General features: G+C 41.4%; 1 protein-coding gene across 28 annotated transcripts in view; it reads left to right on the top strand.

The window, feature by feature from the left end:
• Window positions 1–27,915, top strand: part of TENM2 (teneurin transmembrane protein 2) — a 3,416,041-nt gene that overhangs the window by 3,050,674 nt on the left and 337,452 nt on the right. For 24 of the 28 annotated variants that reach the window (XM_070232931.1, XM_070232936.1, XM_070232935.1 and 21 more), the window contains one exon: window positions 11,709–11,918. The exons of the other annotated variants lie outside the window; for them this stretch is intronic. In XM_070232931.1, the coding sequence (XP_070089032.1) occupies window positions 11,709–11,918 (210 nt within the window). The remainder of the gene's footprint in view (window positions 1–11,708; window positions 11,919–27,915) is intronic. 28 annotated transcript variants of the gene reach the window in all.

The raw sequence follows: 27,915 nt of genomic DNA, 5'->3' as shown, positions 1-27,915 counted from the left end.
TAAAGTGACATTAACATTGCTGACAGTGGAGGTGCTTTCATTAGATGGGCTTTGAGTTGTAGCCAGGATGCACTGCAGGTCTTCAAACAGGCTTGTAAAAGGCGAGAAAGGCATTATTTATGAAAATAGAGACTTGGCCAACAGTACCCTGTGGGTGCGTATTAGTTTTGCTGACGCTAGTCAATTTAAGAATGTCTGTGTGCACACACACACGTACAACAACTTCTCACGAGCTGAACTAAGGCACCTTCATAGTCCAGCAGGCCACAAGCCTGCCAGGGTGTCATGGAAACTCTCCAAAACATCTCTCCTTCCACATCTTTTCAGCCACCACATAGCACTGTGCTATTTCAGACTCGAGTCAGTCCCGTGGCATCCAGTCCTCAGGCTGAGTAGCTGTGTGGCTGGTGTATATGGTCAGCATGATTATCATGCTCCCAGTTGTGCTCCTCCTCTTTCTTAATGCTTCCTCTTGCCCCTCTAAGGCCTTTTGTCATGTCTCCAGCTGTGTGCATTCATGCGTCATTTTCTCTGGAGGGTATTCTAAGTGAGGCTTCAGAGAGGGTTACCCTGGATCACCTGCCTCTGCAGGGCCCAAAGAGAGAGCTTTGAAGATTCATTCTGACCTTCACAAAGAAAGTAAACCAAGCTTGGAGAAGGTGGGAAGGTGCAAGCTGGGTTGTGAATTTCTGCAAGGACACAACCTCACCTGTGATCTTGACCCCATTGTTGATCTCCATACCTGTTATGTGGGCAGAATGAGTAATAGAAATTGTGGAATTTTAGAGCTGAAGGAGAGCTCCCTACAGATCGTTTCATCCTTCCCACACTGCTATCCCTTCTCCTCTGTGTTCCTGGCTTATTTTAGCTGGAATTATTCCTCTTCTCTTTTACATCTCAGATGTTGCAGTGACTGTTAATCAAAGAGATCTGAATTAGCGTCTTCGCTTTGCCCATTACTTACTATGTGACCTCGGTCAAGTCTCTTCATCTCTACAAGCCTTAGTTTCCTCATCTGTAAAATGAGAATAATAATAGTACCTTCTAGATAGTATTGTTGGAAGAATTACATAAATTACAAACCATGAAATGTGCTAAGCATACTGCCTAGAACATTGTGAATGCTTAAAAAAGTGTTTGTGAATATTAGTATCTTCCACTGGAATATGGGTTCAATTGTGGCTGAGACTTTTCTTAAAAGATGCTTCTTAAAAGTGCTAGGTCTATTATGCGATAGTGCAATAACATTGCACATGTTAACTGAGCCCTGGTAGAGGGTAAGCACTTTGCACACACCTAGCTAGCATCACGGTTGCCCAATAAGGAACCCTGGTCTCCTAACTCCAGTACTCTTTCTAACTATACTTCTAGTGGGGATGTTTTAGGTGTAAGGTGATGACTGTTCAAGGAAGAGGTGAACTAATGTATACGACATCCATAGCCTCCTAACAAACTAGACCTCGTACCAGTCCAGTTTACATTTTCCATTCTAGTTTCAAAACAGTTCTACATCTTTCAAGGGAGAGCTTTTCAGCCTTTCCATTGGCTATTTCCATTGGTTAGACTCCCAGAATTCTGATCTTTAGCACCTTATCAAGGACCATTCAATGAGGAATGGGTGGGTTCTGTGAGTGTGGGCAGCACAGAGATGAAATAGTTCAAGCATCTGCTGCCTAGAGCCCATGTTTTATCTTTGTTCTTCCTAAGGCGTGGAGCAAAACATAGACTTACAGTTGAGAACCATTTGCTATCTGCAGACAAAGCCTCTGAAAAGGAAAGCTTCCAACGAGAACGAAACAGTCACCATTTGTACAGCACTGTACCATTTGCACTGTACTTTCCTATATGTTATTTAATCCTCCAAACATCCTGGAAGGGGAATAGGACATTTATCTCATTTTCTTCTAATGCATGATAATAATACTTACCATTTAGCATTTAGATAAATGTCTCATTTAATACTTAGAATAATCTGTGAATTATGTTTATACACATTTTGGTTGTCAAACAGTTGAGCCCAGAAAAGTTAGGTGACTTGCCAAAAGTCACCCAGAAAATCAGTGGCAGAACCAAGATTTGAACTTCAATCTGGTTCCAGTGTCAATCATATTGTTGCATCAGTCACCAGTACTTTGTCATTACAAAGGTTAATTAAATTGCATTGTCATTTCCTGTGCAGTGTGGTATGAGCTCTAGAGCTGTAATGCCTGGTCTCAAATTCTTCCTCCCAACCAACTTATCCCCTCTTACTACAGTCTTCTCATCTTTGGAATGAAGATGATATTACTTACCTCCAGAGGGTTGTTGTAAGATTAAATATAATAATGTATGTAGAGGGCTTGGAAATAATGCCTGGTACATCATAAGAGCTCAATAAATCTTAGTGATGGGCAATATTGTTGTTTCCATGTACCACAAAGCCAGGAAATGAACACAAAAATGAGAAAGATAGATTCCCAAGTGTCATGGAAGATGTTTTCCAGGGAATCCCTTTGAGAATTAAGTTTTGGCATGGGCATACAGTTTCTTTAAATCTTTCTCTAGAAGTTTTCCCCCAACTGAGCTCTTTTGAGAGTGTAATGTAGGTTCCAAGAGGGCAAGAAACAGCCCCATGTATCTTCCGCGTGTTACTCAGCTTAAAGAGAGAACTCTGTAAGAGATTGCATTAGCCACACAGTTTAGCACTTTCGTCTAGTGTTTCTGGATAGTGTTGGGTCACGTCTCCCAAGCAGTTCCCTAGGGCAAGAAGCTTTCATAATTAGAATGGAATCATATCTTGCATAGGGGTTTAGGCTGTAAGGTCAGCAGCTGAGCCAAAAAATGTGGCCACACCACCACCCATGGAAAATCCCTTATAAGGGTGCCACCTTAGAGACTGGCATATTGTCTCTTAATAAGCCTAACAGTCAGTTTTTCCGCCAAGGTTGTCACAGACTGCTATGTCTTCATTGGCGCGCCAGATGAAGTAGTGACTTAATATTCTAGCCACTCGCTTAAAAGAAAAAATCATACTTTTAGAATCTGAATCAATTCTTCTCAGCAAGATACTTACACACTGAGAAGTACCTAAAGCCCAAGACCAACAGCCACAGGCAGCCGGCAGCGAAGTCAATGCCATGTGCGTTTGATAGACATCCAGTTAATGTTTGTGGAATGAATTGTTAAAATTCACCATTCAGGTTGCTATTTACTGTGTAGAGGCTCTGGGATAGGCTAGGATGCAAAGGTGTATAATCCCCAGTTTCTACCCAGTCACTCACAGTCTCATGAATGAGCCAGACATTTAGGACAGATAAATATGCTAACATATTACAATAATAGAAGTATATCCTGGGCACTAATGGGTGGGGTGATTAGGAAAGACTTATAAAGAAGGTGATGCTTGAGTTGAGTCTTTAAGGAGGTTTTCAGGAGAAGGTTGAGACTACCAATGAGAACGGAACATTTCACTGCACAGGGAGGGATGTGAGGAGGGAAAGATAGATATTCAATACTACAGTCGCTTTGAAGTGGTTAGAGTACAGGGGATGAGGAGGTCTGGCAAGGGATAATTGCCATCCAACAGTTTGCACTGTATTATGGAGACAGTGGGGACTCTTGTGTAGGTCGAGAGAAGAAGCATGACATGAGCAAATTTGTATATTCAGAAATATGTTGGCTCTTGTGTGGAGGGGAGAAACACAGGAGTGAGGGATACCAGTAACTGGGAAGCCAGAACTATGGACTGTGCTGTTTAATATGGTAGCCGCTAGCGGCTTGCAGCTATGTAAACTTACTTAAGAATTCAGTTCCTCGGTTGCACTAGCTGCATTTTAGGTACTCAATAGCCACATATATTAAATATTGTAGACATAGAACATTCCCATCATCACAGAAAGTTCTGTCGGACAGCATTGACCTAGACAACTAATATCACCAAAATAATAATGCCATTTCATCCTAAAGGAGCTGGGAGATGTAATTAAGGTGCGTGTGTCAAGCCACTAGGAATTTCTGGGCAGAAGGTATTTGAGGATCCATTACCTTTCGGTAAACAGTTGTGCCACTGTAAGTAAAGTAGATTTGTGTCCCCAAAAGGGGAAGCTGCACAAATTCACTGCATTTCACCCCATGAATATGAAAGGGCTGGCATTAAAAAATTATAGAAATCATACTACTTCAAAAACAAACTCTACCCTGAATCGATAGTCTGATCTATATTTGACACCTTCCAAAGTGCAGTGCTGCCAGGAAGAGGTGATATGTAAACACGCAAGTTGTTAGTAAGATCTGGTAGCAACACCCAAGTGCATAGAGCCCCAAACTGTGAAGACAGTTCATGCTCGATCTCCTGAAAGAGGCCCTTTAACTGGGGCAAGTCCAACAGGCTGCCTTTCTCCCAATACATGCCGTATAATAGCTTGTGCAAAATCAGGATAGTTTTGCCAGGGCCATCTGAAAACGATTTGTTTTCAAGAAAATGCTTAACTGGGCTTTAGTGAGTTCAGTGAAGTGTGAGTGAAGAGGGCAATTAGGTCTTCTGCTGTGAAAATAGAAACTTTAAATGGGGTGATATGGAATAGAGCTAACCCAGTTAGGCTGGTACTGCCTCATGGACAAGACGTGAGAGGTCATCATGAAAATGCCTCAGGTGAGGTTCAGTAACCTACAACTGACTTGGAACATTCTCCCCCGAATCTCTCACCTCTGTAAAGGCCGCCCAACTCTCTCTTGACAAACAGGTCTCTCCTTGCTTTAGAGAAAGGCGTTCTATAACTTCCCTCAGTGACGAATTAGAGCCATGGGGGAAACTGTCCCCGCTCTCTAACTGAAATTCCCCAATGGCAATTTAAGCTTATTTGCTTGTTTTCTTAGGTTGGTGGAAAGAGCTAATGGAACCAAATTTTCCACTTCTGATATCTGCCCAATTCTTATCAACTGGAAAAAAAGAGCTACTTAAAAATTGACCATGTGACATAAAGTATACTAATCTAAAGCCATCACACGTGCGGACCTGGTTTCTCAGCCTTGGCACCGTTGACACTTGGGGCTGGAAATTCTTTGTTGTGGGAGATTATTCTGTGCACTGTAGGAGGGTTAGCAGCATCTCTGGTCTCTACCCACTAGAAGCTAGTAGCATCCTTCCCCCCACCACCAAACTGTGACAACCAAAATGTCTCCAGACATTGACAAATGTCCTCTAGGGAGCAAAATTGCCCCCCTGTTAAGAAGGATTGATCTAGCCAAAAATCAGCACTAAATATAAGCAGGCTGCTACAGGGAATATAAATATATAATATGATATCAATATAAAATATAAATAAATATATCTATATTTTAATTTTAAGATGTATTCTTTGAGGTCATTTTGCATTCTGCAATTATAGTTGAAACTACTGTCTCTCTTCTTTCTTTAAAATTTAAGACATAGGTAAGAAATTGAGTCCCTTTCACCCTACCCCAAGATCAATGTGGTCTATGTAAGGGCCAATAGCAGCTAGAAGGTGATCAGAGTTTCTCCCCAGTTCTGAGGACAGAAAGCTGCTGTAGCGCACGCTTGATTGGTAATAAGTAGACAGCCGTCTACCTGCGTCTCTCCCCGACTCTTTAAGGCCCACAATATTCTTCTCACTAGACTGGATACCTTGCGCCATAAATGATTTCTCTGGGACCCCGCATGTTTGATTTCTCACGGTTTAACAGGGAGAGAGTCATTTTATAGAATGTGAAAATTTCGTAGTTTTGGAGGCAGAAGACCTGGAGTCTATGTCCAATTCTTCTATTAAATAAATAAGTGGCATCAGCCAAGTCATTTTCTCATGTGTGCTTGGTGATCAGTTTTAGGCGGGATGCTTTTGGTTCTAAGTGACAAAAACCAACTCCAGCTGCTTAAAAAACAGAAATAAAAGGGGCTGGCCCCGTGGCCGAGTGGTTGGGTTCGTGCGCTCCGCTGCAGGCGGCCCAGTGTTTCGCTGGTTCGGGTCCTGGGTGCGGACATGGCACTGCTCATTGGACCATGCTGAGGCAGCGTCCCGCATGCCACAGCTGGAAGGACCCACAGCAAAGAATATACAACTGTGTACTGGGGGGCTTTGGGGAGAAAAAGTAAAAAATAAAATCTTTAAAAAAAAAAAACAGAAATAAAAAATGAGGGTGGGTGGAGAATAAGTTGGTTCATATGCTGAAAAGTTTCGCAGCAGTGTGGTTTCAGGCCTGGCCAAGTCCAGGTACTCTCCTGATGTCATCAGGGATGTCTCTCCCTTCATCTCACATCTCTGCTTTCCTCCCTGTTGACTCCATTCTCAGGCAGCCTTTTCCCTTCAGTGGCAAGATGGCTTCACTGTCTCCTAGAGTCAGCCCCAGGGGGAAAGAATGACAGACTCTCCACCTGTGGCCCAGCCATGCACACACAGTAGGTGCTTGTGAACCAACTAGAACCAATAAGCTGCAAGTCTCATTAGTTCCATCTCGGTCCCTCACACCTACTATGTGTCAAACACAGTCCTTAAGGGCCTTACATATATTATCACCAGTCTTCACAACAACACGTGACGTCAGTGTTATTATCATCAGAGAGGCCCAGAGAGGTGAAGTAAGTTGCTCAAACTATGTTAATATAGTCCTTTTGCAATACTCAACTTTAACATAAAAGCCATATTTTTATTATTTTTGAACTCTCAGAACCACAGAGGATTTCTAGTTTTTGACTTAAGAATTGCTGTCTCTTTACAAATTATTTATTCTGCATGAGGGGTCAGTGTGGCTATTTCCAGGAGGAGCCTTGTTTATGCCCATGGTTAATAACCTCCCCTAAGGTGACCCTGAAGGTGCCCTCCAGAAGAGGACCGATGAGTTTGGGTTCATATCTTGCTCACTTTTTAGCAATCATTCTTGTCTAATGCGGAAAATAGTAGAATGAACCATTCAAGGCTTGGCTTTTGGAGTCGGGTTGCCTGGGTTCAAATCCCAGCCAGCTCTGCTGCTTGCTAACAGGGCAGTATCAGGACAGAGTCAGTCCTTCTAGCCTCAGTTTCTTCACCTGTAAAGGGGGATGATAATAGTACTTGTTCATAGAAAAGTTGTAGATGTTAAAAGAGAAAAATACACATTAAATATTTAGCTCTGTTCTTAGCACAAGGCAAGATCACATATATAATTGGTAATGAGGTCATTGAACTTTTTATTTTGGATGCAATTTTTCCTGGTACCATTTTTTTTGTTCTACTCCATCAAATATTCTGATACCCGATCACTACACAGATCAATTATGCATTGTCTACACGGGACATTTTAATATCTATTTCTTTGAGTGAAAAAGGAAGCAGTTGTTTTAAGTGAATTTTGGGAATTGATCTGCAACGTGCCTTCGATCATAAATTAGTGAATCTATTAGCAACAGTTGGGTAGAGCAGCAATTTCACTGAAAATATTTACTGCTTTGGGGGTGGAGGGAAGATTGCAGCCCTTTAATCTTGGATAGGGGAACTAAATCTGGATCCAAATCGATTTAAGGAGAAAAATGGTGCTGTAATTGAGACAATGGGAATTAAAGCAATGTGACTTCAACCACAGATGGTGTAGGATAAAGTTTTCAGGTGTGGCTGGAGTGGATGATGAATGAAGGCCTGGAGTGTGGCTGGCAAATAAATGCTGTGCATCTGCTACTTTTCACCCACTCCTGGTCCATGATTTTTCTAATTGATGGTGGCACTGTTTCCCACTGAACCCAGGGCGTCCTCAGCATCCTTCTCAACACAGCGTTCCAAACAGCCACTACCAATCTATCAGAGTTGGTGGGGAACTGCTTTTTCCAGCTATAGATTTTTTAATCAGAAAAAGTTCACGAGTTGAAACTATCACAAAATCTTACTCATTTGGAAACAGGTAAATTAGCAAAATTGGAATTAGTCCCCATTTTTAAGGCTGTAGGGGAAATCCAATCTCGCAGATAATTAGACTTTGATTTACATGGGCATCTTGGAAAACACACACATACACACCTACACATACACAAGACCATATGAGTTTAATGAATGACATATTGCTGCCTTTGCATGTTTCCTTTTGCTTTTTAACAGTTCAGTTAAACCCTGTTTTCTGTATATTTGCCAGGGACTCTATACCCATTCAAAATGGAACTTCAAAAATAGTTTGGGGATCAGGGGGCCTCTGTAGTGCATAAAGCAGAAACCAAATAAGTGCATAGCCCCTGGTTCCATGCCCATCCCACCCTAGGCATTTTGGTAAGAAGTCGTGGTCTATAGAGTGAGTCTGTATAAGTTCCAGCTCTCTCCCCTGTACTTTGGAACCTGTTTGTGTCGGTACAGATGGTCTCTGTCAGTTGGAATAGTCAGGGGGAAAAATGTAGCATAAGTGAACAAAATTAGCAAATGACATAGCAAATAGGCAACAGCATACAATTTGATTGGGGGCTGATCTAGGGACTGAGATATTTCCCAAGTAATGGGAGGTACCAGCAAGCACAGGTTAAGGAGCTACCAGAGCAGGGATTTAAAGGAGGCAGGGAAATAACAGGAATGAGACAGTTCCGTGATGTGTATTTCACACACCAAAGTAATCCCAGTGCTTTCATTGTGTTATGACTGCTCTTCCATTGTCTGTGTTTGTATAAATTAAAAGGCAGTTCTGTCTGTGCTATGTGAAATGAATTCATGCTGAACAAAATCTCAAAAAGTTCATGTAAAGAATGATTTCACAGCAACTATCATATCAGGCTCCTGGAAAATCGCACTTGAACTTCAGTTCCACCTCAGTCACTCAAAGGAATTTAAAAATTGGCTCCCAGCCATCCTTGTTCTTCAACATGCAGTTTCAGATATGCCTCGATAATACAAACTGTAGAGCCTATTGATTGTGAGTTAAAATCTGTTCCCACCAGAGCTTCACTGCCAACTGGACGTCAACACTGACTTCACAGCGCCCTGGTCAGCACACCTCCACATTCAGGAGCCTCGAAGGAGGCAGAGGGTAACATCACTGTGAAGGAGTCACTTTGAATTTCCTGACAAAATTACGAGAAAAGCTTTGAACTCTGCCAGATGATGGCTGCTATAAATGGTTATTCAAAGAAATGTTTCTTATTTCAAATCTTGAGAGTGCCTTGGGGTTGGGAAATGGGAAACTGGAAATGTGATTTCCTATAAATCACCCCTCTCCCTGTATGTGCCCTTCTTCCTTTTTTGTCACCATGCTGTTTGGGCAAACACCTTGCAGAGTGGTTAGAGAGTGGATTTTGGAATAGACAAACCTGAGTTTGCCTCCTGGCCCCTATCACTTCTAACTATGCAATCTCACCTCTCTATGCCTCAATTTCCTCCTCTATAAAATGGGAATTATAATAATTCTAACCTTTTAGGACTGTTTTGAGAATTAAATGAGATAATACATGTGCAGTGGCTGGCACAGTGAGCGGTAGATAGTCATTGTGCAAAAAACATTAGCAGTTAAAATAGTAATAATACTGATAGTTATTGGAGGGAGACCTATGGGAGAAGGTATTGATTAAATGTTAGCACTGATTCTCATGAAGCTCTAAGGTGGTCCACCTACCTCTGCTGGAGCATCTGGCTAGAATATCACACTTTATATGGCTCCCAAACAGTTATGAATGAATTGAATTTTTCAAATCAAACTCCATTTATCAACGTTGATCTATTTCCACGATTAATCTTCTTCAGTTGTGTTACTGGACAGGAGCCCCTAACGTTAAGCTTTGAGTATCTTATTTCCTGTCTCTTTCTGACTCCCACCCTCAAAAGTGATAACAGGCTAGTGCTTTGAGGTCTCTGTGCCATTGTTCATCATTTTTTCTCTCACTGGAAGTCCCTTTTCTCCTCTTTCAAAGACTGCTCAGTCATCACCTTTCCCAGGAATCTCAGTGTGACTCTCTACCCCCACCTGGCCAAGCTGGACCAAGCATCTCTTTTCTCTGCTCCCACAGCAACATGTCCTTACATGCCACCATCCTGCTCTTATCATGGGGCTGAAATGATGTACTTACCTGTCTGCCTCCCCCACTAGACTGTGAGCTCTCTGAGGGCAGGAATGATGTCTTGCTTGTTTTTGTGTCCTCACTGCCTCAGAGCACATAGGAGGCACTTCTACATTTTATTGAACCAAGCTCATCTAGCGATAACATTTAACGCACTGAACAATAGATCAGGAAATACAATTATGAAAGTGACAACGAAAATTGGCATCCATTTGAGGTGTCTGAAGACGTCTTCACATATGTAGTACATCTAAAAGCAGGGCAACATGTTCCTCTGGCTTGGGCACTTCTTGCCTGAGTTGAAACTCTAACCTGACTCTTCAGTTTGTTTTCTCAGCATCTTACCCTTCCTTCCACACCCCCAGCTTTAGGGCATATCCTGTGGACTGCTAGCCTTGGCTCATTTTTATGAGCTTCCCAGATGAATAAACCAGCAGGCAAGCAATTGTGAGGACCCCAAGATGTAAGGGTGAATCAGGTGAAAGTATACATGGCAACTATCCTCACTCAGCAATCTGCTGCCAGGAGCTGCCTGCCACCTGAAAGGTCACAGCAGCCTTCCGTGTGGGAGGAGAACTTCTTGATCCAAGGGCAGCTCCACGTCACTGCCCACTTCCTGCCAGGCTGGCTGCTCCTCCTCATGGCCTGGAGTGGCTGTGATTCTCTTTGTAGGAATTGCCTCCTGGTGTCCAAAAATATTACACGGTGGAGAGAGTGGGGGCATTGGCAATTCTTTGGGATGTCAATGTGTCAATCTTTCCATCTCTCTTCTACTTCTACCCCAAACTAATTAATTTGGTTTTAGTCTACCTTATTTATTTGTTCACTCATTCACCAGGTGTTATTCATTAGGAAGACACTGAGGATGCAGGGGTGACTAAAATAGATGTTCATTTTCACATAGTAATAAGGACTATGAAGAAACGTAAGCAGGCTAATAGGATGAAGCAGATAGGTGGGAAACTTTCAAGAAGGCAGACAGAGAAGGCTTGAATGAAGAGAAGAAGCAGAATTGTAAATGTCAGTGAGGTGCAAGTGGGGGAGAATGTTCCACGTAGAGGGGACAGGATGTGTAGACTCTGAAGATGGGATGGCGAGGCTTATTCAAGCAGCAGAAATAAAGATGGCCTTGATGGCTGGAAAGTGAGGGGCCAAGTGGAGAGTGGTAATGGCCACTATTAGAGGTGAGGCAGCTAGTGCCAAAATAGGAAATACAGGTAGGTTATCATAAAGAGCTTGGGTTTCTTTCTACATGCAATGGGAAGCCATTGGAGAGTGCCAAGCAGGCAAAAGATGCGACCTGATTTCTATCTTTAAAATATCATTCTGGCTACTGTGGAGAAGGGATGGGGACAATGGGGAGTAGATGGGTATGTGGCAAGAGTGGAAGCAGGGAGACCAGCAAGGACAGTTCAGTGAGAGATGTGCAGACCTAGATTAGGACAATACCGGAGGAGACAGAAAGAAGTGGATGTTTTCCAGACTGATTCCATTTCAGCTGTGTACATGAATATTTCTTCTGCCGCGTTTCTGAAATATGCAGCTAGCTGTGGTATGAATTTGGACATTTAGAAAAACATCAAACCACTTGAAAAAATACATCTGGAGCATTTCTTCTTTTGGATATTTGTATTGTGAGGTGGTTTCAATGTAACTTTCTCTGGATGCTCTCATGACATTCATTGCTGACCTTTGACCCCTCTGTCCTCTTTCCCAGGTCGTCCCATTCCACCTACATCCTCGTCTAGCCTCCTCCCATCTGCTCAGCTGCCTAGCTCCCATAATCCTCCACCAGTTAGCTGCCAGATGCCATTGCTAGACAGCAACACCTCCCATCAAATCATGGACACCAACCCCGATGAGGAATTCTCCCCCAATTCATACCTGCTCAGAGCATGCTCAGGGCCCCAGCAAGCCTCCAGCAGTGGTAAGGAAACTGTGGTGTCTAAATGTGTGATGTGTGCATGACAGTCTCGAGTCTCCAGCAAAATGACAACTCTGAAACAAGGGCTGGGGAGAAGGCGGTGTGGGGATCATCAAGGTGAAATACATTTGTTGTTTTGTGGCATTGCCATTCCAGGATACATCTGTTGAAGGTCCCAGTTACTGAAGAGATCTTGCTCATTTTAAGAGGGTTTGGGCCTCCTTCAGCAGCAGGAATTTGCCCGCTGCTGCACATGAGAGCATGTAGGTCTCAAAGGTGAAGTGCAGAGAGACAATGGAATATTGAATTTTGTATTACTACAATTCTGGGCATAGCCGAGTGACCCTGGACACCCTCACGTGCTCAATTTGTGTGCATCGCAGACCTCTTGTTTTTTGATGGTTGGCTTTTGACTTTTTCCTCCTTCCTGGTTTAAATGATTTTGTGATTAAAATGTGTTCCCTTGACATGAATATGGAATGTCTTGCCAAGTCTGAAGTGTTTGGGGGTGACCTCTCCTATAATCCTCTACTGTGCCACTTCACTTGAATTTAACAAGCTGATCGCATGGTACCATGATAAATACTGCTTCTAAATCCCTAGTTCTCATTGTGGTTTTCACATTCACAGAGCAAAGGGACTGGTTACAGGGTTCTGTCCCACTTTTGAGGATTTTGTGGCTACTGCCTCCCCATGCAACCTCTGAATTTTAGGTGGAATTGCCCTGGGCCGAGCAACAATCATGCCTTATTTTGATTTCTCTTGTTAGTGACTTGTTTACATAACATAGAAATGTAGGAGTTAGCAATATCTAGGGTTAAGTACCCATGGACCAAGGAGAGACATTTGCAGAAATTAATTGCTCCTGACCCAGAGTTCTGTTCTGAATTTGCCACTCATGGTGTTCATTAACATATTCCATCAAAAGCAGTACAGAACTTTCCATGCCAAGAGCTTTCCTTGATAAGATTGTGTTTTGGCTCCATCCATGAGTGTATGCCACCACTGGCCTCAACCTCTACAATTAGAGAGGACCCCATAAATACGTTTAAGACAATTCATTCTGGAGATGGAGTGATGGACTGCTACTATGATGGCCCATGCCCTTCTTCAAAGCCAGGCCTGATATATTTAGTAAACTCATATTCTTTTTCAAAAAAATTACCTAATCAAATCTCTCATCAAATGAGCAATCCATTGTTGATATTATGTAGGCCTTTAATCTACCATAAATCTTTATTAGAACTCATCAGAGCTTCTAGTTGGAGAGAAATGTGATTATGGCACTCTTAAAATGACATTACATCATTGGGGTGATTGGTTTATCATTTGGAGAAGAGACATCAATCATAACTAGCATAACCACACAGTAAATGAATTCAACCTTTCTACCGCGGAACAATGACACTGTAATTGCTCAAAATCAGGCTTCAAATGAAATCAGAAAATGCTCTTTCTTCAAATATGATGTTAACTTAATGGAATATATTATGAAAAATCATGTTTGAGGAAATTCTATATAATTAAAAATATGTGGAAATATATTCCCTTTTTCTTTCATTGGAACCTGATTTTAGCTACAGAACCAATTTTTTGCTGCAGAGATTATGTTGCATTTAATTGAACTGTGCTCCCTCATGTTTTGCTGCTTTTGATTTCATACTGTATAATCGTGATGAACATTGTGTTACGAAGGACAAGAGGCTTTTGAAATGAGGTGCACCTGCTGATAGCTTTTAAAAAATAGTCAATTATTAGGGAGAAAATGAGCTTTTAAAAACTGTATCCTTTTGTGACTATATAGATACCCAAGCAAAGATGATTTCCATAAGAGAGGTCAATTCACGTCTCGGGGCTGTCTAGAATGTTTTCTTAGTGATAACGCTGTGAGTGATTTCTTTTCTTTTGGTCGTTGTATTAGATTGTAAGTTGTGGATAGAGTATTTTTGTTAGTTTTCTGCCTAATCAAGACCTCATTTTGGTGGACACAACTGATCTGTGTGTTCAGAGTCAAACTTAGCCATTTTTCATCACTGACACCAATTTGTTCAGCTCACTTAAGATTGATAGCAATTTAAGCCTCAGCAACTGGGGAGAATACCACAGAAAATTTGAGGGTCCGTTTTCATCCCAAACAAGAGCTGTGCTAATATGATTTCTTCACCTAAGGGGTGAAGACCCAATTGTGTAATACCCTTGTTTTCAGCGGATATTTATCTGAGAACTTGTTAAAGCTCCTGCCAACAGGCAGTCATTCAAAATTCTTGACTCTGGCTTAAAGTGAGTGCAGATCAAGTCCAAATATGTGCATGCTCACGTCTGTGTGTGTGTGTGTGTGTGTGTGTCTTGTGGAATAGATTTGGGGTCCAGGGCAAATTGTGGATTCTATCAAGATCTGAATGCAGTTGCCATGCATTTAAATTTGACATAAAGGATTGAAAATAGAGTTTGACACAGAAGATGCAAAATGCAGAGCTGCGCCTGGGTGTTCTGAATTGAGTTTGATGAAGGGGGCTGGTTTTCTGGGTAGGCGTGGTGGCACAAACAAAGCGACACTGTGATTGGTTGTGTTATGTTTAGCTGGTTAATTACACCGAATTTTTAAGGTTGGTCTCCTGGCAATGACCTTGTGTTCTAAAGATCTGGTACCAGTTTGGTCTTTGTCTCTTTCTTCGGTGAAGGAAAACCCCTTCCGACACATTCAGCCCATACATGACAGTAAAAAATTATTTCCTGCTGTCCTCTTATTGTCGCTGTTATTACTTGACGTTGTGAAGCCCTTCATTGGGAGAGTCACTGCACACATTTCCTGCCCAAAGAGCCTCTGTTCTAAAGAGACAAACCGGACATAAACTATACAACTAAAATGCTTTTGACAACAAAATCCTCCTCAAAGCAACGGCAAAACTTCACCTTTCTGGCTTGACTGTCATTATTTTCTATGACTGGAGTGCATTCTTTAGTGGACGGTACTAAAACCTCCTCACCTTTGGAGCCAAATTGCTCTAACCCTCCATCTATGCCAATCGAGAAGATACCAGGTGTAGCTAGTGAGATGCTTAGAAGAGTGGCGTTTCCCTCCCCCTCAAGCGTTTTCTTCCAGATAGCTGAGCTCCAGCCAGTGGCTCATCCTGTGTTCTGACCTTCTGCCAGGGTGAGTTTGCTCTGGAGATGTTTCTTGTATACAGCAGCATGATTTCAAATCCTATGAAATAACTCGTCTGCAAAAGAAATCTGGATCCCGGAAGCAGAGTAATGGAGGCGCTTGTGGATAAAGGACTAAGGTTACCTTCCAAATTGGGATAAGCTTTGCAGTTGGCTATCAGCATATAAGGCAGAAAATATATGAGCAACCAGATAATAATCTAAAAGCATTGGCTTACCTCCCCTCTCATAAAAGGTTGAGTTTTAGTTTTCTTTAAAGTCTAAAGAAAGGGGCTTGGTGCATTCATTAGTAACATCAAACTATGCAGAAGAAACATAACCAGGATGCCTGTGCAGGACCCCTTCAGTTGGTCGTGTGTGGCAAAGGAGCTATCCCAGCTGCAGAGTCTCAGTTTGTAACTGAGTGCGTTCAAGGGGCCCGGAGCCCTTTTTAAAAAAGCAATGGCTTGGTTAATTCTAAATGAAAATAGTACATGAAGATCAGCCAGCTTTGGGTTGCCTGGAGTGGTCCAAGAATTCAGTTGCTTAGCTAATTTAATGATTGTCTTATTTATCTGGCATCATAAAGCAAAAGAGCTTCATCCATTCTTTCATTCATTCAGTCATCCACCCATTCATGTATTCAACCGTCCATCCTCTCATTCTTTCCCTTTCTTACATCTCCTCCATAATTTGTGACAGCTTATGACAATTTTTTTTAAAACTGTAAAACTATAATTAGATCATACAATAAGTGTAAAGAAAAAAGTCTGGGGGAAGAATCATACATACATGCACATATATGTAAAGTCCTTTTCCATTATTTAAGATAGACAGAAACCTTGATTGTAAGCTTCCTAGAAACCCAAGCAAAAAGGGAAACAGAGAAAGGACAAAATGCACAACATCCATGAGATAAAAACAAATCAACTGCCTCAGGAAAATTCTGAATCCTCATAGTAAGGCTAGAAAGAAATTTCTCTTAAAGGGCATAATGCGTGTATTCCAGACAACTGAATTCTCAGTAACGTGCTATAATACACACGCTAAAGAATTTCCTGTCAAAATTTCTTGTAACCTTCCTCCACATAAGCCACAGAAAACACTTTCAGTTAAAAAACAATTCTATAAATGTCCAAAAATTGCATAGCCCAAGGACAAAACTTGACTTGATCCATACTTAAACCTTAGTTCTACTAAAGGACCGTGTAGAATGCATGTCCCGTAGACAATCGACCTTAAATATCATTGCTCATAACTAAATTTTATGGGAATTATGGAGTTTGAGGTTATAGTCACCACCCAGGACCTGAAAAGCAGATGGTCTATGTTACAAATTTGTCCTGACAGCCATAGAGAGGACAGAATTGATATCCTCTTGTGCAAACTGAAGCACGACTCCAGGCCAGACCTACTCGTCCGGCCCCACCCACCATCCATGGGGCTGGATACGCAATGAGGAAGAAGGGGGCCACAGAACTTTTTTAAGTTAATGAAATATTTTCCCCTTATATATTTTAGGTTTAGGGAAATTTCTTTCCTCTAGTATATTTTAAATTTTCTTGACTTCTTAAGCAGATTATACCGACCGTAATTTAATTCAGTTTTGGATTTCCTGAATAGCTCACAGCAATTATTATGCACATTGGTGACTGTCCTCTGCTGGTAATACTAACTCATTTTTTTAAAGTCATTGTACATCGTGAGGTTGTTTATCCCACGTCTCCTAGTGGAGTGCATTTTAACTTCATATTCTGCTCTTTCTAGGCTTTTCTTTCTCCTTGAAGCTTCACTCCATCATGCAGAGACCTCCACTGCAGGATTTCTGGTGTCAGATTTCTAGTAGATGCTCAATAAGTATTTATTAAATAAATGAATTAACTAATGTCTTTAGTAACTGCCTTCATTTTATTACTTTACTGCTTTCCATCATGTATGATGGAAAAAATGGATAATTGTGGGGAAAGAGGGCAGATCTGAATGTCCCAGCCTGAGGGAATATACTTATTTTTATAAAACATACTCAATATACTTACTTTTTGTCTTGTTTTGTCTGTTTTTAGATACTTTAGGACTGTGTAGTTCATTTTTTAAATGAGAAGGTTTTGAAAAACCCTGTTTATATACATCATGACAAGTAGAGGCAGGGCCACCACAAAGAACCTGGTAGGAAACCCAGCGGGAGAGGCTGCACCCGTCTGGGAGATAGTTCATTTTTCACCCTTGATTCTAGGGTCAGGAAATAGAGTCCTAGTATCATTCCCTTTGCCAAGTTGGATTTGTTTTGTGCATAAGCCACTTGGTTCCAAGTTCTTCCCTAGGTCAACTTGGATGCCTGGGTCAGATGTTCAGAGCTGCCTGTAACCCCTTCCTGGTCCCGAGGCAGTGGTTTGGCCCCAGCTGCCTTTCCTCCGGGGGGGCTTCCCAGCCTACCAGGCAGTGCCAGCCCAGTCCAGGATGCTGTGTCAAGGCTGTAGGGGCACAGAGAGAGCCCCCACTCTTGCCCCAAATGCAGAGTGACACAGGGTTTAACTCTCAGCCTAATAGCCTTTTCCTCCCCCCGACCGACATAAAATGTTATGCTAAGCACTTTATACACCTTATTTCATTTGCTTTTATTCAACCCCAACCGCATCCAATGCAGTAAGGATTACCATCATACCCATTTTATTGATGAGAAAACTGTGGTACAAAGAAGTTAAGCAATTTGTCCAAAGTCACAAAGCCGGAAAATGAAGGACCTGGATTTCAAACCCAACCTTCCTAATTCAGAGACTTTTCTCCTCATCTTTCTGTTAAGTGTTAACTTCTAAAATATTTGTGTGGCTTACTGAGATATACAGAAGACAATGAAAACATTGTATTAAGGGACATGGGTTACAATTTTTTAAAGGTTGAAAATAATATAGCATCACAAAAAACTCTCCACCTGCGCTGCTTGGAAAACCTGCATATCCCCAGGCTCTTCCCTTGAAGACTCTGGTTCAGTAAGTTCAGGAAGGACTAAGGAACTGTGCTTTTGCAGCTCCATTCAGGTGATTCTCATGGTCTGGCATGTTTGCGAAGTGTGAGAGTAATGGGAAAGCTCTCACAAGGAAGGGAGGTTCATTGTACTCTCTCTGATTCACAGCATGATCTTTGGCAAGTCACTCAATGAGCCTGTGCCTCAGTTTCCCTACCTGTGAAGGTTGAGGATTGGCCAAAAATGTCTCTAAGCTGCCCTTGTTGCTCTAGCATTCTGTGTTTATAAGTTCCTTGCACCCAGCTGGGCCAGGCTGTCCCCATGTTTACAGGCCCATCAACCCCTCTTCCTAGAGCGTATAGATTACATTCCATCCTCTGGGCCGTTGCCAAAACTGAGACCTGCACCGTCATGCAGAGCAGCTCCTTGCAGTTTCCTGCAGCGGTTGAGAAGTGTGATTTGGGGTCCTCTGACACTTGGTTGAAATGTTGAAGGCAGTCTTGGCAGCAAGCGGAAAAAGCATAGCGCCTCCAACACCGACCCGGGCTCCTGGAGAGCCTCACTCTGTCCTCCTAAACATAGTGTCCCATCCTGAGAATTGCCTCTCTTGGCCCTGCTAATTGGCCCATCAGTGTAGCAAACAGAAATGGGACCCTTTCTTCTTTTCATCTTCTTGCAACACACACACACACACACGGTTTGTACGTCCAGCAATTTTCAGCCCAGCTAGGGTTGGGACCACTCTCCTGCACCACGGTGCAAATGAGCACACAGGCAAGATGGACAGGTAATTCCTTTGGAGATGCGCAGCATGAACTGACATACGGCACAGAACTGCTCCTCCTCAGCAAATAATCTTGCTATTGACAAAATTCCCAAGGTCGATAAGCATTGTGTACATTCTACCTCTCCATCTCTGTCCCTGGCTTCTTGGTACATACAAAAAGATGTCCTGGGAGCTCTGTGAGATATCTTAACAGTTTCATGCCCTAACAGTTTTTACCCGGAACTTCAGCTTCTCCCGAATTCCCTTAAAGACTACACTTTGTTGTAACTAGCTTCCTGTATGATATTCAATAGCCATTTTAAAACGTGGCCCGAATCCTTTGTTAGAGATGTCTCAATTCTCTGTTGAATGAAAAGATAGATTTCTTTTACCAATGAGCAGTTTCAACAGAAGTTATAGCCCTAGCCCCTGGTAAATCTATTAGACTCCTCCCAAAATTAATAATTAAGAATAACTTTATTCTTTTTTTGTTGAGGTATAATTGACATGTAACAGTAAATGAGTTTCAGGTGTACAACAAGAAAGAGTCAATATTTGTAGAAATTGTGAGATGATCACTACAATAAGGAATAACTATGTTCTTAAGAGAGTGGACTCTGAAATCTATACTACTTGGATTCAAATCATAGCTCAGTCACTTTCTAACACTATGATCCTGAACAACTTATTCTCATTGTTGTACAACCATCACCACCATCCATCTCCAGAATATTTTCATCTTCCCCCAGCTGAAACTCTATTTTCCCATTGAATACTATCTCCCCATTCTCTTCTCCATCCCCAGCCCCTAGCAACCACCACTCTATGTTGTGTCTCTATGAATTTGACTACACTGGGTACCTCATGTAAATGGAATCATACAATATTCGTTCTTTTGTGGCTGGCTTATTTCTCTTAGTATAATGTCTTCAAGATTTATCCATGTTATTGCACATGTCAGAATTTCCTTCCTTTTTAAGGCTGAATAATATTCTTTTGTATCTATATAGCACATTTTGTTTATTCATTCATCTGTCAATGGACAAGTGGGTTGTTTCTACCTTTTGGCTATTGTGGATAATGCTGCTACGAACATCAGTGTACAAATATCTGTTCAAGTGCTTGCTTTGACTTCTTTGGGGGTATATACCCAGAACGGCAATCACTGAGTCATATAGTCATTCTATGTTTAATTTTTTGAGGACTTGCCATACTATATTCCATAGTGGCTGGGCCATTTTACCTTCCCACCAGCAATGCACAAGAGTTCCAATTTCTCTACATCCTTGCTAATACTTGTTATTTTCTGTTTTGTTTTTTTTTTTATATAATAGCCATCCTAATGAGTATGAAGTGGTCTCTCACTGTGGTTTTGATTTGCATTTCCCTGGTGATTAGTGGTGTTGAGCATCTTTTCGTGAACTCTTTGACCATTTGCATATCTTCTTTGGAGAAATCTCTTCAAGTCCTTTGCCCACTTTTTAATCAGGTTGTTTGTTTTTTGTGGCTGTTGTTGAGTTATAGGAGTTCTTTATATACTCTGGATATCAATCACTTATTAAAAATATGATTTGAAAATTTTTTATCCCATTCAGTGGGTTGCTTTTCCACTCTAAGTGTCCTCTGATGTGCAAATTTTTTAATTTTGGTGTCCTCCAACTTTCCTATTTTTTTGTTTTGCTGTCTGTGCTTTTAGCATCGTATAACAAATACTTTTAAGAGCTTATTTTATAGCAGCCATTGTTCTAATGGTTTTTACAAATGGTAACTCATTTAATCCTTACCACTGTGATATAGAAAAGCAGCCCTTCATGCTGAACCGGCCTGACACTAACATCAAGGTGTACATGCTGTTGGGGGCTAGCCCAGCATTGCCAGCAGGGTCATGGGTTCTCCCATTGAACACAGACAATCTTCCAGAACATCAACCCCCAACGAGGCCACTCTGTGACTGGGATGAAGTGAGATGAAATGATTATGAAGTGACCACTTCATAATCTTGCCTAAATACAAACAGAAACAAGGTCTTTGTCCCTAACACAAAAATACAAACATCCCCCTCTCCAGGCTAAAATGAGTGACTGTTGTTTCTTTACCAATTACAGTGTTAGCCTCTTCTAGTTGGCCCTTCTTATAGTTAAAATATACTGAGATATCCAATCATAGAATTATCCTCGCTATCTGACAGCCCCAAATGCAGAGGGAACCTATTTCCTTGAGCCCTCCCTAAATCACCTGAGAGAGCCCTTTTCTAACACCCTTTTCTTGAAGCACCTCGTTGTGTGTCTTCTCCCTCGTTGCAGTGACCACAGCATGCTCCTGGTGGTGTTTTGGCTGGAGAACATTGATACCATTATTGTATGGGCTGGTATCAATATTATTCTGTTTTACAGCTGGGACAACTGTGGCACAGAGGGATTAAGTAAGTTTCCTAAGGATACATAGTGATGATGCAGTAAACAGAAGTTTGACTCAAATAAACCAGTCTCCAGAGAGATAAGGGTATAGAAATTTAAGTACGTTTTTAACGACAAGAAAAAAATATGTTCAAGAAATAAAAAATATTTACTACATGGCTCATCATTTACTACATGGCTCGGCTCTAAATAGCATTTACATAGCCAAATAATGTGAACACTGAATAACAATCTAAGAATTACATCAGGAGGATGGGGAATGGAAAAGGTACAGATGTGGACTGGTATCTTCTCTGCATCTTCTATAGTGAGAAGTTACTAGATAATGCCTAAAATTGGAAATGCAAGAAATAGCAGCAAAGCATGATATTTATAGACCTGGACATAAATACCAAAACAGTCAGCTAAAAAAGGTAAATGTGGTTGCCTCTAGGAAGGAAGAAATTGGTGGTGATGGAAAAGGATTGCTATTTTTGAAGCAAACGTTGTAGAACCACTTGATTCTTAAACGACGTGCGTATTTTTTTTCTTTAGATGAAAAGAAAAAACGTAAAAAGAAAATACAAGAGATTGGGCATGTACAACACAATACAATGTTAAAACCCCAAAGTGGTAACTGTTTAATATTCTCAGACATATTTTCATTCAACAAATGTGTATTGATTAAAGGCTATATGTTTGAGACGACACGAGGTTCTGTGAACTTGAATGTTTAGGCTCTGGAGCATTTTTATCGAATCTGTGGATTTGTCTGTGTCTCCTTCTGGTGATTAGGGAGCCCTGTGGAGTTATTAGAAGCTTTGCTCTTTGTCTCAACCCAGCCCCAGCCTTCCTGAAAAATCCCAGGCTTAGGATGGCACGAGGCAGAGAAGATACCATAACTACTGTTCTTCCTCCTTCCTAAGCAGCATCCATCTAAGCGCAGGTCTCATCTTTTCCCCAAAGCTTTCCCAGCCAACTCCTCCCCACTGGAGCCAGAGTCAGAACTGCACAACAGTCTTGTAGGGTGCTTGCTCAGTTGAGCACCTCATTACATTCTGATTTGTAATATTCTCTTGGTACTTCATGGCTCTATGTCACTCGTGTCAACATTAAATTGTCACCACTTAAAGACGAGGGTCATTTCTTTGGTCTTTCTGTATCATTTAGCACTTGGTGCAGGTTGAGATGCATTCAAGACATCCTTGGATGTCTTGTATTGATCTGGCTTTAAAAGTCCGTGGTAGACTGGGGCAACAAAAAGGTGGATGCATCCCCAGCAAGGCCTTCTGACTCAGATCTGTTGACCACAGGTCATTGTAATGTTTTTAGATCTGAGACTGTCTATGATTGGGGTGTGAGCATGATCACCATTAGAAAGAACAGGAAAGGCACCCCAGGGCATGATGAGAAAGATGAATGTTTGTCTAATCTATTGTCCTCCTTACATCTGAGGAACATTTCTCTGTTCATTCTTTGTAGTAGCTGCTCCCCTGTGGTGAGGGTACCTTTAAGACAGTTGTCTCTAACTTTTTGGTGGTATAGCCAGAATCTAGGGAACCAGCCTAGAGAATGCATGGCCTTGGCATCTGTATGCGTTTCCCAGGGCTACTGGGACCACAGGCACCACAAACTGGGCAGCTTAAAACAACAGAAATTTCTTCCCTTATAGTTTGAGGCTAGAAGTCCAAAATCAAGATGCTGGCTGGTCCATGCTCCCTCCAAAGGCTCTATGGAACAATCCTTCCTTGCCTCTCCTCCCTTCTGCTGGTTGCTGGCAATCCCTAGTATTCCTTGATTGTCACAGCATAACTCTAATCTCTGCCTCTGTCTCCACGTGGGCATCTTCTCCCTGTGTGTGTCTCCAGGTCTCCAAATCTCTCTTTCCTTGTAAGAATACCAATGATTGGATTCAGTGCGCACTCTAATCCAGTATAACCTCATCTCAGTTACATCTGCAAAGACTCTATTTCCAAATGAGGTCACATTCACAGGTGCCGGGGTTAGGACTTCAACATACCTTTCAAGGGACATAATACAACCCACAGCAGCATCCAAATGAATATGAAGCAAGACAGAGCTACTAGATGATGAGTGTGGGAGTAGAGCTCAAGGCCTCCTGTGTTATTTCTGTTGCATTGGGAAAAGCATCATGCCTCTTCCTTCCCTCCACTTGTGTTCTAGAGTCCATCTGGTCCCACCTTCTCCCTGTACTAAGTATCTCCTCTCTGGAGGATTTTTGCCAAAAGGATTTAACTATGTGGGGAATTTGTCCTTTCCTTGAAAAATTTCTTGAAAGTGTTATCTACTTTGTCTCTCTCTACTTTCTCACTTCTCACACACTCTGCAAACTATTATTTTTACTTACTTGGTAACTACTTTTACTACATTCACAAATAACCTCCTATTTGCTAAATTTAGTAGACATTTGTCATCACATCTCACACTTCCCTTCTTGACTGTTCCTTCCTCCTTGAAATATCCTCTCCTTTGGTATCTACAGTTCTATATTCTTCTCGTTCTCACTCCTGTGTTTCTGGCCACTTCTGTCTTCCCGTGGATGCCTCCGTCCCTGTTTATTCCTTAAATGTCGGGAGATCTAGAGGTTAAAACCCAGGCCCCTCTGCTTTCACTTTTTATGCCCTCTCCCGTGGGAGATCATCTACACTCATAACTAAAATTACTTTACTGTCGGTGAGTTTATGGCCCTCATATCTGTTTCTCCAGGTCAAATCTTTTACCCAATATATCTAAATGCCCCTGGATATTTCCAGTAGGATGTCTAATAGACAAATACAAAAGGATTTACAAATACAACAGGTCTGAACTGAAACTCAACGTATTTAATCCCAAACATATTCTTCCACTTGACTCTTCTCTGGTATTCTTCATCTCGGTTCTTGCCCCCACCATCCCATCAGTTGCTCAAACTGGAAACCTAGAAACCGTCCTTCCCCTTGCTTGGTTCTACCATGAATAAATTGCCAAACCCTATCAATTTTTACCCAAATATTTTTAGATCTCTGTTGTCACTACCCTAGCTCAAATTACTATTAACTTTGGCCTAGAGATTTAATTGTTCTAATTGATTCTTCTTTCCTTTAGTCTGTCTTCTAATCCATGTTCACAATTCAGTCAGCAGAGTCTCCATAAAACACATATCTGAGCAAGTCTCTGCTGCTTAAACTCTTCACTGGGACCCCCTTGTTCCCTGGATGTAGTCTATACCTTTTAGCATATCCCAAAGGTTCCTGTGCACCTCCCTATCCCCATCCCCCACTGTCCTCTCTACTCCATACATAGTTCCTGAATGTGCCACACTTGTCACTGAGAGTCTTTGCACACAATGTTCTTTTCTCCAGGGAGCCATTCTGATCTTCCTAATCTGGGTTAGTCTCCCTTCCTTAGCGCCCCATGTCTCCTCTCTCATTGAACTCAACATGCTCTTTGACTGCATTCAACATTAGATTTAAGCTCTTTGAAGATAAGAACCATACCTCCCCTGAGCCCCATTTTACACTACGCATTCAGCTAGCACAGTGCCTAGAACAGAGCGGATGCTCAATAAATATTAGGCGAATGAACAAATAAATAGTGACTGAAGTCAAAGATGGAGGAAAGGTGTGCAGAAGGTATTTTCAATTTCCAAAGAACCATCCAAGAAAGTATTGGGGGCAGACCTTGGCTCACAGGCTGATTTTCTCATTCTGTAGTAGAAGAGGTAAAGAATTAAGCATCTGGCTGATGGAATAGTGCAGCATGGATGGCAAAGAAAGCCAGAAACAAGCAAAGAGAACCAATATCATTAATATTTAAACTCCAGAATCTGAATAAACTAGTAAAGTACAGGAAAACTATTTTGTGTGGCACTTTAAAATTCCAGTACCAGCCTTTCCCCCTGATTTTCCTCAGGCCAATCCCATCTTTCTCTTTTGTCATTTTCTATCAAATCTTTTGTTTTAGGATTTCTGTTGCTTATTATCTTTATTCCTTTCTGGTGCTTGTCAAGCCAGAGATGAGGAGGCACATGCATTCTTGATACTGAAGCATTTAGGCAGTTATCACTTAAATTAATGTTTTCTGCTAGAGTTGTATTTGAGTGGAAAACAATAACTGTTTCTAAGACAGCATCTTGGAGTTGAACCAATTCTATCAGTGAACACTCAACCATGGGAAGCTAACAATAGAGGCAATGATCAATCGCTCTTTTTTTCCCTCTTCCAATCCAAAGGCAGACTTCGCATCCTTTCACTTTAAAAAAAACTAAGCAGTTGGTGTAGCATCTTTCTAATGCCTCAGCAGAACAGTAGATGTCCCTATGCAGAAAGTCCCCTGATTTATCCTTATCACATACTCCCACCCCTCACCCTCACTTGGAATATACAAAGATGCATTTGTGTAAGTTGTGACCTTACGAATCCCTGCTTTTCAATTGTGTTGATGTCCGGCCGTGGACGGAGGGGTGGGGACAGGTCTCATATTCCTTCCTGCCAGCTCCCCAAATAGTTCCACAATGCATTCGGTGGCATTCACACATGACTGGAATCGCATTTCAATCTGTTCCATCTGATTGCATACTGTGTTTTCTTCCCGTCTGTGGTAATGGAGCACTCTTTCCCAGTTTCCAAGGTTATTTTCATCTCGATGACCTTTTCCATCTCCCTAGGGCGCCTCACCATTACCCCCACCCCTTTTGCTCTGCCTCCTTAAGATATTGCTTTACATGTTACTCTTTCTGCAGTAACTGTTGTTTTTGATACATTTCTATTGGTGATGTCCTTGCTGCCGTAAAGAAGCAGTGATCTTTACCAGCTTATGACCCCACCCTTATTTCTACGTGGCTTCTTCTCATGTTCTTCTCATTCAGGTCAAGCAATTTACTTTAAAAAATGGGAAGAGACAGGATGGGATGCCACTTATTTAAATATTAGGATGCTGCTTTTATGATTTCTTTTGCTAACCTGTGCACCTTCTTTGAAGACTGAAAACCGGTTGAAATATAAGAGACTGAAGATTGGTTGTGGAAAATAATTCACAGGGAGGGGAAAAAGTCATATTACACTGGGCAGACTTGGCCTTTTCCTGTCTCTATTGATCTCAAATTGCTGAAAGGGTTCAGAAGATAAAAAGAATCTGTGAAACAAGGAAAGAAAATCCTGGTGAAGAAGAAAAGAGCCCTGGAGACAGTGGGGGCCAGAGAATCAGAATCCGAGTCCTAATTCTACTGAGAACTCACTGTGTCACCTGGGCAGTCACTTCTCCTCTTGTACCCTCTGTTTTTTTTCTTTTATAATGTAGGGAGAATTGGGGCCAGATGTTTTGAAAGGTCTTTTCCAATGTTGAAATGTCACAATTCTAGGAAAAGAACAGGAACTATGCACAACACAGTTACTCCACCTCCAAGGATGTCTCGAGTTGCCAAGTCTGTCAGCTCTCTGAAAAAGCACAGAAACAACTTTTCTCTTCCAAAGATAGGAAACTAAGACCATTGCCCCTTTCTGGATTGGTGATAGTGATGACGATGATGATGATGATGATGGTGATAACGATGATGGTATTAAATACTAATCTTCTTCACCTACATTTGGATAACATTTTCTATTTCAATGAACAAGCTCATGTACATTATCTCAGAGGTTACAAACATCTGGCCCTTAGATAAACGAGCTTGCAAACCTATTTGATTTGTCCTTGCTGGTACTATTTAAATGTTCTTATTTAGGTGCCAACATTGCAAAATCAGATTTTATGTAAACATTCACAATTCTGTCTTTCTTGAAATTACAACAAATCTAGCATTATCCACCTGTATTACATCATGGCCACACAAAACTGGAGCTAAGTAGAGGCTGCCCAGTTAGATGGGGAGGGCATTTCCATTTACTCCTTTCTGTGATTTGCCTGGCCTTTGTAGGTATTTGAACTTGCAGTCCCAGTTATCTAGCTTGTCAACATTGATGATGATGATGATGATACCACCACCATTGTCATTAATAATAATCTCCCTATGGATGGAAGTGATGGTTACACAACAATATGAATATACTTAATGCCACGGAACTGTACACTTAACGGATGGTTAAGACGGTAAATTTTATGTTACATGTATTTTACCACCATAAGAAGTTGAAAAAAATAGTCTCCCTATTGGTATAATATTTTTCATTCAGAAAATACTATCATGTGCATAATCTATGTAAAACCCTCATTACTACCACGTGGTGAGGAAGATATAAAAAGTATTATTATCCCCACTTTAACTGATAAGACTTCTGAGGATCAGAAAACTCAAGTGACGTCTCAATGGGCAGTATTTAGTCTCTAATGGTCTCAAAGTTTCCACCACCAAGGTCTCCTTTTATTATTTTCTCCCACATACCCAATGTTTTATAGGATTTTGTCTACCTATTCACATGTATTAAGTCAGAGTTTGTTTTCTCATTTTGCATTACATGAATGCATGTCTATGTTTCACAATATTGACTTGTTTTAATACACTGAACTAAGAGAAGTCTTACACCTTGGGCTTACACTACTCCCAAAATATTTTACCGTCATAACTGATTTGCCTTGGTTTTCCTTAAGCTACCAGTAGCTTTTTCAACTACAGTTCAACTACTATGTAACCTCTGCTCTCGGTAGTGTTTCATTTATTTACCAAGTAAGGTTGTAACTGCTAATGGACAAATTCTTTGCTTCCTTCCCACAATTGCTCTGAGTTTCTATACTTTC

The sequence above is a fragment of the Equus caballus genome, chromosome 14 (assembly GCF_041296265.1).
Source record: "Equus caballus isolate H_3958 breed thoroughbred chromosome 14, TB-T2T, whole genome shotgun sequence".
Classification (NCBI taxonomy): domain Eukaryota; kingdom Metazoa; phylum Chordata; class Mammalia; order Perissodactyla; family Equidae; genus Equus; species Equus caballus.
The sequence above is the reverse complement of the archived record's forward strand: the minus strand, read 5'-3'. Positions and strand labels throughout refer to the sequence as shown.